The 14,180-nt window shown below is 35.4% G+C and overlaps 1 protein-coding gene across 13 annotated transcripts in view; it reads left to right on the forward strand.

Annotated features, from left to right (window-relative positions):
* The window catches only part of KHDRBS2 (KH RNA binding domain containing, signal transduction associated 2), a 513,233-nt gene that overhangs the window by 67,385 nt on the left and 431,668 nt on the right, over positions 1–14,180 (forward strand). For 12 of the 13 annotated variants that reach the window (XM_067294146.1, XM_067294142.1, XM_067294143.1 and 9 more), the window contains exons 2-3: positions 1,096–1,137; positions 2,429–2,556. In XM_067294146.1, the coding sequence (XP_067150247.1) occupies positions 1,096–1,137; positions 2,429–2,556 (170 nt within the window). The remainder of the gene's footprint in view (positions 1–1,095; positions 1,138–2,428; positions 2,557–14,180) is intronic. The other variant, XM_067294152.1, reaches the window with a different exon arrangement.

The raw sequence follows: 14,180 nt of genomic DNA on the forward strand, positions 1-14,180 counted from the left end.
TAGGTATAGCAATGGTTAGTAGCAGCAATTTTGGTGTAAAGTAGCATCATTTGTGAGACCAGTAGCAAGACATACAGTTCTATAAATGAATTTTTACTTTTGCTTCAGGTTAATAATCTGTATACAGACTTTAATAATGTTTTATACTATAACACAGTTTAATGGTTATCCAATAAGATGTGTCCCACAATTTATTGTGTTGCAGCAAGATTGAAATTAATTTAATTGTGTAATTTCTGACAAAGATGTCCACTTCTACAGAAAAAATTTCACTTAAATTGATTATTTTCAAAACCTGTTTGCAGCCAAATCAGGTTGAAAAGTGTTTCTGAATGTTTATGCTGATGTGCTAAAGAAAATTGAGTGCAATGTTTTTCGAATATGCTATATGAGATATGATGGCCATGATTATAATGAGGATTTTTCAGAGGGTAAATGATCAGTGGAAGCTGGCAATACTCAAGAGCCCTGAAAATCATGCAGCATACTTGAGTATTCAGATCTGCACGTTCAGATTTGAAAATGTTAACCCCTTTACTTTTCCATGGCCATTTTTTATTATTGATGAAATGAATATAGTAACTTTCACTTAAATGGAAGAGTAAGGAATTGAGAGAATAACTCTGTTGATGTTTAAAATTCAGGAAGTTATCCCAGTTCAATACACATACTATTGAGCTTGATCTTGTTATCCTAGTTCAAGTCACGCTGAATAAAAAGGTTTAAATTAACCATCATTGCTTTACTATGTTGGTGTCTATGAAAGTATTGAAGATGACAAATTCTGCTGTAAACTATAGAATCATTGATTTTATTGGAGATGTCTATCCACTTCTGTTAATCCAAAACTAATCATACTTTTGTTTTGTTTTGCTTTGTCTAGTTGATACACCTTCCCCACTTTCCTTTGAAAATGCCCTAGCTTACTATTGTTCATTACATTTCTGGAATGAAATCTGATACAGCCTTTGTATAGTTGCATTGGAACTACCTGACGAGAACCTCTTACCTTTTAAAGCTAGCTAGAATGAAGTAATTTTACTGCAAAATATGGCTTTGTAAGCTCATGCTTAATTGGTACTTGTTGCTTTCCAGATTTGTCCCTCCCACTGAGTGCAACCTATCACATTTTTTCAGGTATATTAAAATATTTTATGAAAGTGAAACTTGTCCTACTGATTTTTTTAGTGCTTATTAAAATAACTTTTATAATCCTAAATTAGGGGAGATGTATCCCATCTCAATCCTTGTCTGAAAGGTTTTAAAAGTTTTTATATCGGTCGCATTCAAGTGCTGTTCACTAGTGCAGACTAAATAAGGCTTAATCTAGAATAGGCAACATTAGCATTTGTCTACAAAGTGTGACATGGGCTGGTGTCTTAGAACATAGTCTTTCCCATGTGCTTGTTGTAAAACAAGGAAATACCTGTGTGTGTTGCAAATCGTTTTCAGTGTTTTACTCCTCCCTGTATTTGCTTTCTGGGCCTTGACATTGCATGCTTCTCAGACCCACAACTGTCCCTTTTCAGCCATTTAATTAACTCATTATCAGCATTGCCATTTTCTTACTGTCAGTAATGACACTGCTGTAAGTGCAGCTTTTTCAATAATACCCAAACTATCAGGAAACTGAGACACCAGGCCTTTGCACGGTAATAAATTCAAGTGTTATTGTTATCCTTTGCTTATAGAGCTTTAGGAAATGAAGAATTCATGTGAAACCACTCATACTATAGAACCTGAATATATTTTGGGGTTGTCTTTGTAAACTCTATCAAATGTTTTGCATATCATCACTATTATCTTGTGTAATGATTACTTAATATATTTCTTCAATGAAAAATCTTTTTGTGCAAGAGTTATCTTTATTCCTTATTTTGTGCAAGCTTTAAATAATTCAGTACTATTTGCTTTAAAATATTTTGAATCCTTTCAGAAAGAGAGTATGCCACTTCTGAATTACTGTGGCCTGCACACAAAAAAACAGACTTGAATGAAAAGTCAGTAAAAACAAGAAGATTATGCAGTTTTTTAATACTCTCACTGAATGTTAGCCATTTCAATTTGAATCTGCCTAATCCTGGCAGGTCACATTTATAAAACAGCATCAAGCTAAGATGATGTGATTCTCTCTTAATGATTGATAGACTGAATCTTCAGGCTCATATGTTCCTGTTCCCACTGAGATCATTTGGAATCAGTTTTTGTTGGGGAGGAATTAGTCAAGCAGTACGAACCATGGCCTGTCACCTCTCTATCTCTCAACACTGGTGACAGTCTGTTTTTTTCAAAGCTAACAGTACAAGTCACATAAGTGCAAATAGGATGGGTGTTCAATGCAAAATCTCAGTTAAGATGTAGAAGGTAAAATTTCCGAGGATGACAAATAGCATGTCACCGATTGCTTTTTTTTTCCAATTTTTTTCAGAAATTGAAAAATTTCAGGGTTCTGAAGGCAAGAAGGAAGATGAAGAAAAGAAATACCTTGATGTTATCAGCAACAAAAACATAAAGCTGTCAGAAAGAGTTCTGATCCCTGTCAAACAGTATCCAAAGGTACTGTAAATATAGTCTCGCATGTTTTTATCTTTCATAATAGAATAGTGGAAAAGTTATGATTTTAAATGCTTAACCATTTTTTTCTTGACTATAAATATGCAAACTTGAAGATATTTAAAAAAATAGAAATGCAGCTTTGATCTGAGTTTAATTGTTACTAGATATTATTTGGCATAACTTCCGTCTTGGGGCCTTTCCGAAAAGCTATTCAAGTGAATGAGAATATTTTCTTTCCCTTCAAGTGTGTTTTGTAGCTGGTCCTTAGGCAAACTGCTGAGGTGTTTTCTCATAGTAGTTCTTTTTTTCCATAAAAATAGCAAAATACTTTATTTTTAGAAATAAAGGACCAATCTGGGCACAAAATATTCTTGTGGAATAAAGAAAAAATGATTCAATAACTGTCAGAAATCAACCCAAGTGTGCTTCAGCTTCTTCATGAAAGAATTGGGGGATTTTCTCTGGAGTAATAAGTTCTAAAGAGAAAGAAGCAGGATTACTGCAACCCATGACTTTGACAGTGTATGTCCCTATCTATAAAATTCAAATGTCTTTTTGCCATATAACTCTTTATATGGTATTTTCTTCTCCTCTCTGTTACACATCATGATTAAAAAAGAAAGTTTACATGACAAGCGCAAATTCAGCTGTTAGCCTTAAGTTTTAGTTTTTAATTTCACATAGCTCTGCATGTCATATTTACATAAAAGAAGAGAATGCAGTTTTCTTTGTACAGCCTTGTATTTTACATAAACAGTTGTTGTAATAGTATTCAAACTGAAATGGTAAACATCTCCATTTATCTCTAGAGTATTTTTTTTCTTACTGATTTATTTGGTTCACCATTAGCCTTGATTACACTCTCAGCTTTTTACTTTATACTTTCATCAGTAATAGCAATAAATTACAATGGGTAAAAAGCATATCAAACAAAATGAAAGGTATAAAAAATTGAGATTCAATGATTCAAGCTGACATTTACCTCCTGACTAGTGAATATAAAACTGAGATAATGTAATCATCCAAATGGTAAAGACCTTAGAAATGCACATAGTGATATAAGGAATTACTTTCTTGCTGCATAGCCTGAGGTACTTTGCCTAGATTTGTAGCATTTTGCGTAAATGCTGTAGGTGACTTGAAATTCTTAATAAAAATATAATAGTGCTTTAACTTTATAATGGCAATATGATAATATTCTAATTATTCAGAATATTATTTGATGACAATAGTAGAATGAAAGACAAACTATTTGAAAGACAAATGCAATAATCTATTCAATATAGTGCCCAAATATGATTAAATTAACCTTCATTTTCTTTAATGAGCTTGTTATATTAACGAGAAATAAAGATATAAAACATTTCTACAGGTTTTGAGCAGTCAAACAAATCATCACTGTAGTGGTTATGAAATACTTTTTCAGTAATGTAAAAGATACTCTCAGAAAGTTTCTGTCACTGATTTCCTAGCAATATTCCATGTTCAGAACGGAACAGCTCTTTGATCTGTGAGTTTCTTCTGCTATCTAGTAACCATCCTTCAAGGAGTAAAATTGCCATTTGGATCAAACTGCTGATCACTGTGGTATATCTTTTGTTGATGAACTGTATAATTTAGGACAGTCAAAATCAGTACACAGTTGTTGAAGATTGCTTTATAAACATCCACCAAAAGTATCAATTCATTAAAAAGATGTTAATTTTATATCTTTAGCAGAACATTGTAATAAGAGCTGTTGATCAGGCCTATGTTTATAAACAGTTAAGACAATGCTATATGATTTGATCTGACAGGTATTTATATTTGAAAGAATATTATTTTAAATTATTCATTGCTGATAAGCTTTTCTGGGCAGTGCTGGATCAGCAGGATTCTGCAAATCTGAAGAAAGTGTCCACGAGTGTAAAGCTTTGGAAAAAAATTCTGACCAGTTTGCAAAAATAATAATTTCATGTTGTTTGCAGACTCTCTAATCTACTTAGGAATGAATTCAGCCCTCTAAAGACATTTGCTCTTATGTTAACTGTGCGTAGAAGTATAAATTGCCCTAAGAGAACCCTTGGCATAAAGGCTCAGTACGGTCTGTAAGTTAGGCTGCAGTGAGGATAGATCCTTTCAATGACAGCTTTAGAATTAGAAGCAGCATTTTAAGCTTTGAGCAAAAATTAACTTGAACACAAAAGACTTCTAGTAGCTAAATAGCTCTTGAAGTTGCAGAATAAGTATTGTAAAATTGTCTCTGCTCAAGTGTCTACAGTTTGATTTCTGAAATTGCTGGTGCAGACAACAGAAAAAAAAATCAGATCAGTGGCACAGAGTCTAGTTGGAGGCCTGTAGCTAGCGGTGTCGCCCAGGGGTCAGTACTGGGTCCAGTCTTGTTCAACTTCTTCATCAGTGACCTGCATGAAGGGGCAGAGTGCACCATCAGCAAGTTTGCTGACGATACAAAACTGGGAGGAGTGGCAGATACGCCAGAGGGCTGTGCTGCCATTCAAAGAGACCTGGACAGGCTGGAGAGGTGGGCAGAGAGGAACCTCATGAAGTTCAACAAAGGCAAGTGCAGGGTCCTGCACCTGGGGAGGAATAACCCCATGCACCAGTACAGGTTGGGGGTTGACCTGCTGGAAAGCAGCTCTGCGGAGAAGGACCTGGGAGTGCTGGTGGACACCAAGTTAAGCATGAGGCAGCAATGTGCCCTTGTGGCCAAGAAGGCCAATGGTATCCTGGGGTGCATCAGGAAGAGTGTTGCCAGCAGGTCGAGGGAGGTGATTCTCCCCCTCTCCTCAGCCCTGGTGAGGCCACATCTGGAGTACTGTGTCCAGTTCTGGGCTCCCCAGTACAAGAGGGATGTGGCACTACTGGAGCAAGTCCAGCGAAGGGCTACAAAGATGATTAGGGGACTGGAGCATCTCTCTTATGAGGAAAGACTGAGAGAGCTGGGCCTGTTTAGCTTGGAGAAGAGAAGGCTGAGAGGAGATCTTATCAACGTGTACAAGTATCTGAAGGGAGGGTGTCAAGAGGATGGGACCAGACTCTTTTCAGTGGTGCCCAGTGACAGGACGCGAGGCAGTGGGCACAAACAGAAACACAGACACTTCCATCTGAACATGAGGAAAAACTTTTTCACTGTGAGGGTGACAGAGCACTGGAACAAGTTGCCCAGAGAGGTGGTGGAGTCTCCTTCTCTGGAGATATTCAAAAGCTTCCTGGATGCAATCCTGTGCAATGTGCTCTAGGTGACCCTGCTTGAGCAGGGGGGTTGGACTAGATGATCTCCAGAGGTCCCTTCCAACCTCAGCGATTCTGTGATTCTGTGATTCTGTGATAAGCAACAGCTGTCTAATATTATCATGTTTGTTGACGATACAGGCCTCTCTCCTTTTCTGGAAAACAGAAATATGAAAAAGAGACAAGAATGTAACTAGATAGTTCAACAGCTCTCTTTTCCAAGATGAATCACTTTAAATCTCAGTAGCCCAAGTAAAAGCACTGTCTCATTTACACAAACTCTTCTGTGCAATAGATATTGTTAATGCCCTCAAAATTCATTCTGAAACAGTAGTCTAGTCCTGTACTGTTGATCCTTTTTTCTCCTGTTCCATAATGCCCTTTTTTCTTTCATACAAGCATTTTTACTTCCATGATAGGTGAATTCCAAGGCAGACCAAGCAAGGCAAACAAACGAAAATAGCCAGAAGAATATTTATTATTGGCATTCCCATTTTTCAGCAGTTTTAGTTGTTCAATTTAAAACCTAGGCTAAAATACCCAAGGGGTTGTTCACAAAGATTTAGTCATTTATCAGTTGCATGTCATATTTCAATTACATCAAATCTGGAAAAAAGAGTGGGTTATTCAAAAAAAAAAAATCTGTGAAAATGATCTTGTTGCTGAAAAACCTGGAAGCCACAATTCAGAAGCTTTATGTGCAAGCTTGTCATTTGCATGCCACTACCTAGCTCTAAGAGAGCCCAAGTTACTCTAAGGGCTTATGGTCAACACACAAATAAGTGTAATTCCCACAGTAAGTTAATGTCATGAAAGTCTTTATGGAGAAACTTTGATTATCATATTTCAATAAGCATTTTTTTTCTTCATATGAATTACAACAAAGAGTTACCTCGATTCCAGTCACTACCTTATCAACTCACAAAATCACTATTGTGTGTTAAAGATGAAGGAACCCAAGTCAATTTAAATATATAGATTTGATTTTTTCTTCCTAGTTGTTCTTTCTAGAAATTAAATTCTTACTGGGTAGACCTGCTTATGATTATATCTTTTCTTTATGATCCATCAGCAGGACAACTAGTCTAGATCTAAGAGAGTGGGTAGAACTGGGGCAAATTTGGAGCCAAAATGCTGAGTTATCTAACTGTATGACAGTTCACATTCAAGATAAAAAATTGTCAGTTTGTATCAAATTTCAGTTACATCACATTATAGAAAAAAATAATTGCAGTTAATTAACGAAGAAATTTTCAAAGTCATTCAATTGCTGAAGAGTGGGAGCCACTCTTTAGCAATTGAATGACTTTGAAAATTTCTTCGTTAATTATTTTATTTCATAATTTCCTAACAATATGATTATTGAATAAAGAAAGTTTTGTCTATGAATACAGCAGGACCATCCGATCCTAGAGTGAGTTACAAAAATGAAGTTTTAAAATAAAATATCAGTTTAAATACAAATCATTATTTCTGCAACAATTGGGAAATTAAATTGTCTTGAAATGTTTATACTTCTGCTTTACTAGAATTGGATAGATAAGAGTCCAATATTGAAATAAATTCAAACAATTTAGAATTCAGTTTTCAATAAAGACTATTGGTACTTCAAAATGTTGCCGTGGTAAAATGTAAAGCAACATTTCAGAAAATATTTTACCTGGAGAGTTGCGTTTTTATATTTAAGGGTATTCCTGGAGCTTTCATGATATAAGACCAAAGACAATTAGGACATGGCTGTATGTGTGCCAGTTTACTGTATATGCATATACTAAGAGAAGTCCACAGTAGAATTGTGCCATGGAATGGAAGACTCCAATTCCTCTGTAAATCTAGACTGCTCATCAGAGGACTGTGTTCTCTCCTTTCAGTAGAGTCTGGATGAGAGATGTACTGCCTTTTCAGACTCAGTGCTCCGTGGCACACTTTATTTATATCCCCAAACTTCGGCAGCAGTATACACAATAAAACACATCCATCGCAGTCTGCTTAGTTCATCATCCTTGACACCTGTGTGAGGAGCAGCAATTTCCATGCTTAGGCAATTTCAACTGTGATGTGATGGCATCTGCAAGGTGACTGTATTAGGGATGAGATGAAGTTTCTAAATCACTACCAAAGAATTGTATTTTCATTTTCTCTGTACTGTTTTTGCTGGTAAATGAAAATAATCAAAATATACAAGATACTGAAATCATGCCCTAACTGCTATACTGTTAGACTAAGGATCTGCAGCTCTATGCCAGGAGTGACAAAGATGGCAAACAGGTCTATTCTGAATGACTTCCATGATGCAGAGTTGCAAACTGAAAGCCACAGCGTCTTCCAGAGGAAGCAGTGTAATAAAGCCTCTTCCCTGCACAAAGGCAAGATACCAAGTCAGCTGATTAGCAGTAATGGTCCCTTTGAGAAATATGATCTCTTAACTCCAGCTGAGCTTTCTAACTCCTGCTGATTTTCATCTGGATGTTTAACTACTGTTTTGGGAAAAAAGAATATAATCCAGCTCACTACCCCTTGAAAGGATGCTGACACCCTGTTTTAGAGCATGTGTTTCTGGGGAAGAGACTTAAGCTAACCTGATAAATAAGGTAAATTAAGTTAAATTCCAGATTCTTGATATTCTTTGATTTGCCTGTCTCATGACATTTCCTTGAATGACTAGACTGAAATCGCCTTTCTCATTCTTTGTCATTCTTTAAACTGATTGTGTTGTACAGAACATGTCATGTTGGATTCAGTGCTCTTGAAATGAAATGTCTTTGTTCACCTATAATCTTGCAAAGTATTTAAAACTCTGTGATATATTAAAACAATTCACAGGTGATTTGGACAACAAGGTACTAGATCCCTTTCATATATATTACACCTCAGAGTGGATCTCTCTGCTAAAAACTTTCTTATGGGGCATTTGGAATAGATTTGGGATGAAATAAATATTTGCAGGAGAAGAACTAGGTCTGTACTTTTCTGCTTTCTCTTAAATTTAACACAGGTCAATGTGATTATTTTATTTGTCTTAAATAGTGGTATCCCCTAAGGCACTACAAATAATTCGGACAAGCTTGAACACACAGACTGTATTAATGAAAGTTATGTCCATGTAGCAGCAGTAAGGCAGCTGTCAACATTTGATCAGTCATTTCTCAATTCTGCGAAGTAGATACTTCAGTAAACCTTGAGATAAAATTAATTGGTACTCAATAACTTGAAGAATTCCTTTTTCACACACATAGATAGTGGGGGAATATATTTCATATGTTGTTACCTAGATTGGGATAGAAATATAAGTAAGAGGCTGTCTAAATTGGTATAGCATAAATTTCTCAGGAAGGCAGGAAGAAGGCATATATCAACTCAGCTGAGATTTGTCTCTAAATTTTCCCCTGTGTCTAATTAATTAACCATTATTCTGGTTAATTAGCTGCTATATTTTGTATTGTGTCAATTGCATGTTAAAATTATACAAGCAAAAAAATTCCAAATTAATTCAGGAGACTTCTAGCAGAGGGAGACCTATGATTATTCCTCTCCCCAAAAGTCAAAAGAGGAACTTACTTTCTCAGCATTCTTTGTTCACTAGCTTTTCAAACAGAGAATAGAAATGTCTAATGTTTCTGGTCAGTATATTCAGAAGTTTAATTACAGGGATGAAGATAAAATAAAAAATATAATTGATAATAAGGGGAAGATGTCACAGACTGGTGAAAAACTGGGAAGAGAAGTGAAAAAAAAGAAGCTGAAGATTTTGAATAGAAATGAGTAAAGAGAAACCACAGTCGCGGTGTCTGTAGGAAAAGACTGATTAATGAGGAGAGAGTGAAAGAGGATAGTCATGCCTGAGACTGAGGGAAGAGCAAATTCACAAAAACAAAATACTGTATGTTCAGTGATATTTCATTACATAAGGACGTAATTTTAAAAGAAGGACATGAAAGAGATGGGAAAGAGTAAGAGCGAGATGAAATGATTGAACTCAAAGATAAGGCCATAAGAACAATTCATGAAAACATTAAAAGAACAGTCATGAGTCAGCCATTGGCAAAAAAAAGAAACAAGAAACCTAATTTCCACTGGACTTTCACTCTTTGTCTGTTGACCTCCAGCACCACCACAATAATCTGACGTCAACTGCTCTCTCCCCCACCTTTCTCTGATGACACTCCTAAGAGGTGAGAGAGCAGTGTGGGGGCCAGTTTGAAGTGACGTGCATGCTGATTCTCTGACAAGCACTTACATACTGATTGACATCTCCTGCCAAATGCATCAATAGCTGAGCACTGACAGCCTTCCTCCCAGTAAATTTGGGTCTCTACCATGACAGTAATTTTTATGAAGTATATGGTAGCATATGTATTGTTCACACTTCCACTCTGGTTTAGTTACAATTGTCCAGTTTGTTAAAAAAGTACCGGGGGAAAAAGACTGAGAGATGGACTCACATGTCATCATGTGGCATATGCTGGCATATGCTTACGGTGATGCAGATACATAACTGGCATTCAGCTATTTCAGATTAGAACTGCATACACGCCTCTCTTAACCGATACTGTATTAAATGAGCTTTTTGAAGTTGGTATATAATTCCATTCACCCTATATTCTTCTGACCCAGTAAGTGGTGTTGGCTTGCAGTACACAAGTGCCACCTTCAAATGCGGCATTTTGTGCACTTTTGCTTTTACTCTGGGGAAAAAAAAACTTGTTAAGCTCGATTTCCAATAAATTGGACCTCATTCATTTTTGGTTTTGGTTCCATGTACAAACGCTATTGAGAAATCAAGGTGAATGCCATTTCTTTTAGCATGGATTTGTGAATTATTTTTTAAGTATGAAAAAAACATTATTATAGATATTATCCCCTTAGAAAATGTGTGAGCAAAGAGAAGGAAGATCTACAGGGTAGACAGTTCAGTTGTCTCTTAATATTTCAAATGTGTATGATTTTGCTGTGTGTATTAAGAATCTATTTGGTCTGATCTTTTTTTTTTTGACTAAGATAAAGCCATCAAAGTGTGCTGTTTTTAAAATTAGTATATGACTGAAGCAGCTATTTACACCCAAGAATCTGTGATCAAGCTGTGCAGTTCCTTGATGTGGATTTTTGACATTTTCCGATATTTTGGTTTTCCATTGTTTTGTAAAGTCTTCTCCTTGTTTTGTGATAGCATGCTTAAGAAGCTTATAAACCCTATTTTGCAAATTTGTTCCTTTGTACAGTATAAGAATTTGAGACCTTGTTTAAAACCTTGGCTTTATATAGCACATAATGTAAAAATGTCTTTGTTTGCAAGCTTGTGCTGTGCAGAGTATAAGTTACAATGATGTTGATTTTGGTGAAATTCTGCCCCTTTTATCTTGGCTTCAGTTTAGTTGGATTTCAGCCTTTAAGGGATGACTGGCTTTGTTCATTACTTTTGCTTTCTAGAAGTGAGAATGCATAAAATGTTTGACAAGTCAGAAAAATGTACAGTGAGCATATAAAAAATCTTTAATATTGCAGTACCTCTTTTACTATTTTAAAGATAAACATAACAGTCGAAACAATTTTGTCACAGTGCTGAATAATATTTGCTTATATGCTCTTATCGTTCATAAACTCATGACTTCAAGCAAATAACTCATACAAAGTCACCAGTACTAAAGAATCCATTTTGAAGGGTGAGCTTTTCTGCCCTTGTTCTGTCATAAAAGTAGAGCTCAGACAGTGAATATAGTGATTCTTTTTATCATTCTCTTTCTTTTATGTTTTGATTCTCTCAAATCTGACAGTTAGCTGTTCTGCTTTCAAAGTAATTGTTGTCCCATTAATCATCTCCAGGTGATTTGTGTGTTTAGTTCCTTTTTATGTAAGGCAGGAAGAAAGCAGAATAGTCAATGATATCACTGTCAGATGGATAGGAAAAAAAAAATATTAAAATTCCAAGGAAAATGAGACCTGGCTTGTCAGTTCAGTGAGTAGCCAGGACTTCAAACTACAGTTTGTATCGCTTTAACGAAAAGAGGGCCTTGCTGATGTGTAAGGCAACAGAACAGTGTGGTCTGTCACTCAAGCCTGGAAATGTTTCGGTAGATTGGAAAAAAATCAGTGTTTTTAATAATAATAATAAAAAAACAGAACTATGTGGCTAACCACGGAATAGGGATTTTTACCGGCCTTACCAGCTTCATTTTTTTCCACTCATAGGCACCATATAGTCATGAAAAGCCTGTATACTTGGAAGGATACGAGAATTTAGACTGATGCCAAACTAAATCTAGAGATTAGTCTTGGTCTGTTCTTCAGCTGTATTTTTTAAAGAGAAGCCTGAACAATGCATGAGAGAAATATTATTAATTTAGATAAAGTGCACTGCTCCTAATTTGATGCTATGAATAGTTGTTTAAATAAAGAATGCTTTCTCATATATCCTGAAAAACTTTCACTCCTACCAGCTCTTGATAAAGTAACTGAACTTGCATCTTTGTCACAAAATATCACTTCTTATTGTATAAACTGATGGAGGGATTCACGTTTCTTTTTTTAATTAAGACACTTTAATTTTCATATTCAAGTGTAATAGTCACCCAGACTCCCACAACAGTAGGAATATTAGGGGGGGAAAAAGTTGCTTATGTTCTCTTTTTAATCTGTAATTTAATAGTATTTGATGCTTTTATTAAATCTGCAGTTTATGGAGTCACTGATTATATTGAAAATTTCAATTTTAAAATCAAGTAAAGTACCTAAGGTTCAGAAAAAACTCTTGAAAATATACTTGACGAAAAATGATTCAGTGATAAAGCCTTAATTAAACTGCTCAGATTTTAGAAAAAGTATCTTTAAGTTGTATCTTATTTCATTTCTGCTTTCCACTAAATTTCATATTGATCTATATTTTCCACCCTGGACTAGCATTATTTTAAATAACCTGTCAAAAATATTTCAAAATTCAAGTTACATTTTCTCAGTACTGTGGACTTCTTTCCTACAGATAAATAGCTCCTTTTGTGATCAAGGTATCTACTTTAGACGATCTCCCTATGAACTGTCCAATTAATTCTGAAAAGCTGAATCAAGTGTGTGAAGAATTGACTAGATAAAAAGTGTAAAAGCAGTATCTTCACTTTTATTTTTCCTATCATCCTATATTCCAACTGAAGAGAAAAATACAGCGAAACCTTCCAAACCTCCAAAACTCATACAACCAAAATATTCTTATGAGGGAGTGACTTAATTCTATATTGTTCAGTACAGCTTTTCAGTATTTCCAACTGCACTCAAAAATCAAAATACATACGAATCTTCTATCCAGCATTTAATTACCAAAGGTATCTGGAAAATTTAGACAGATTTTTTATCTCTGCTTTTAGTAAGATACATAAATAAAATATCGCACAAACATTTTTATTTTTTATTTTCTCACTTGTTTTTTTAAGACCTAACCTCTAACTGTACTTATTTTTCCGCCAGGAGACAACCCCTTATTCTAGTTTTTTCATCACCAGTGTCAATCTTAAAGGTTTTTTTAGTGGATGCAGAAAGTAGCTTCATTTTAACAAGCTCCCATTTTTGTTCATGATTTGTGTGTTTGCTCCTACTACATTAACTAACCTCTTTGTCATGCTAAGAAATTCTGTTCTGGGCAGATCCCTTCAGAGACAGATTCTTAAAATTGTTCCTCACTGCAGAGAATAGTATGTATTCCAGACAACATTTTAGAAATTTGCCCCTCTCTATTTCATTTAACTATCCATGGCTGTATAAATCTTCAGCAATGTAATTAAAACAACATTAACATAATTAAAAACAAGCGGCACAAAAAATACACCCAGCATTAGAAGGCTATTTTTCCCCTTTGATTGTATGATTGTTGGAAGATTCTTTGCAGGGTAGCTTTCCATTATTTTTATATGCATATATAAAGAGAGAGTTAAGCCTCCAGCATTTAATGCTTTCTTCCTTGAGCTCATCCTTAAAATTACAAACAGGAAAACTAAATTGCTACACAGACCTCTTGATTTACAAGGACTTTTTCTGTCTATGCTATCATGATGGAATTCAGTATTGCCTTCAACATTTCAAGATGGGCTTTTAGAGTAGTTATCATTTAACATTTCATATCACAGAGCACTCAAAGGCCAAGACTAAGCTGAACACCGCTTGTGCTCAGCACACTCAGTAAATAAACTGTTCTTGCTCCAAGGAGTTGACAGTCTGGAAAACACAACATAACTAGTAGATGAGACAAATAAAAAGGTCAGCAAGAGGGAGCTGGTAGCAGAGGAGCGGAATACAGACAATTCCTCGCCATTCACCTGCAGGAACATGGGTCATGTCTGTTGTTTGCTAAGCCACCACAGCTCTTGCATTCCTCTCTAGTTGTCATTTATTATACATGTTGAGAAAAAAAA

Source organism: Apteryx mantelli, chromosome 3 (genome assembly GCF_036417845.1).
Source record: "Apteryx mantelli isolate bAptMan1 chromosome 3, bAptMan1.hap1, whole genome shotgun sequence".
Taxonomy (NCBI): domain Eukaryota; kingdom Metazoa; phylum Chordata; class Aves; order Apterygiformes; family Apterygidae; genus Apteryx; species Apteryx mantelli.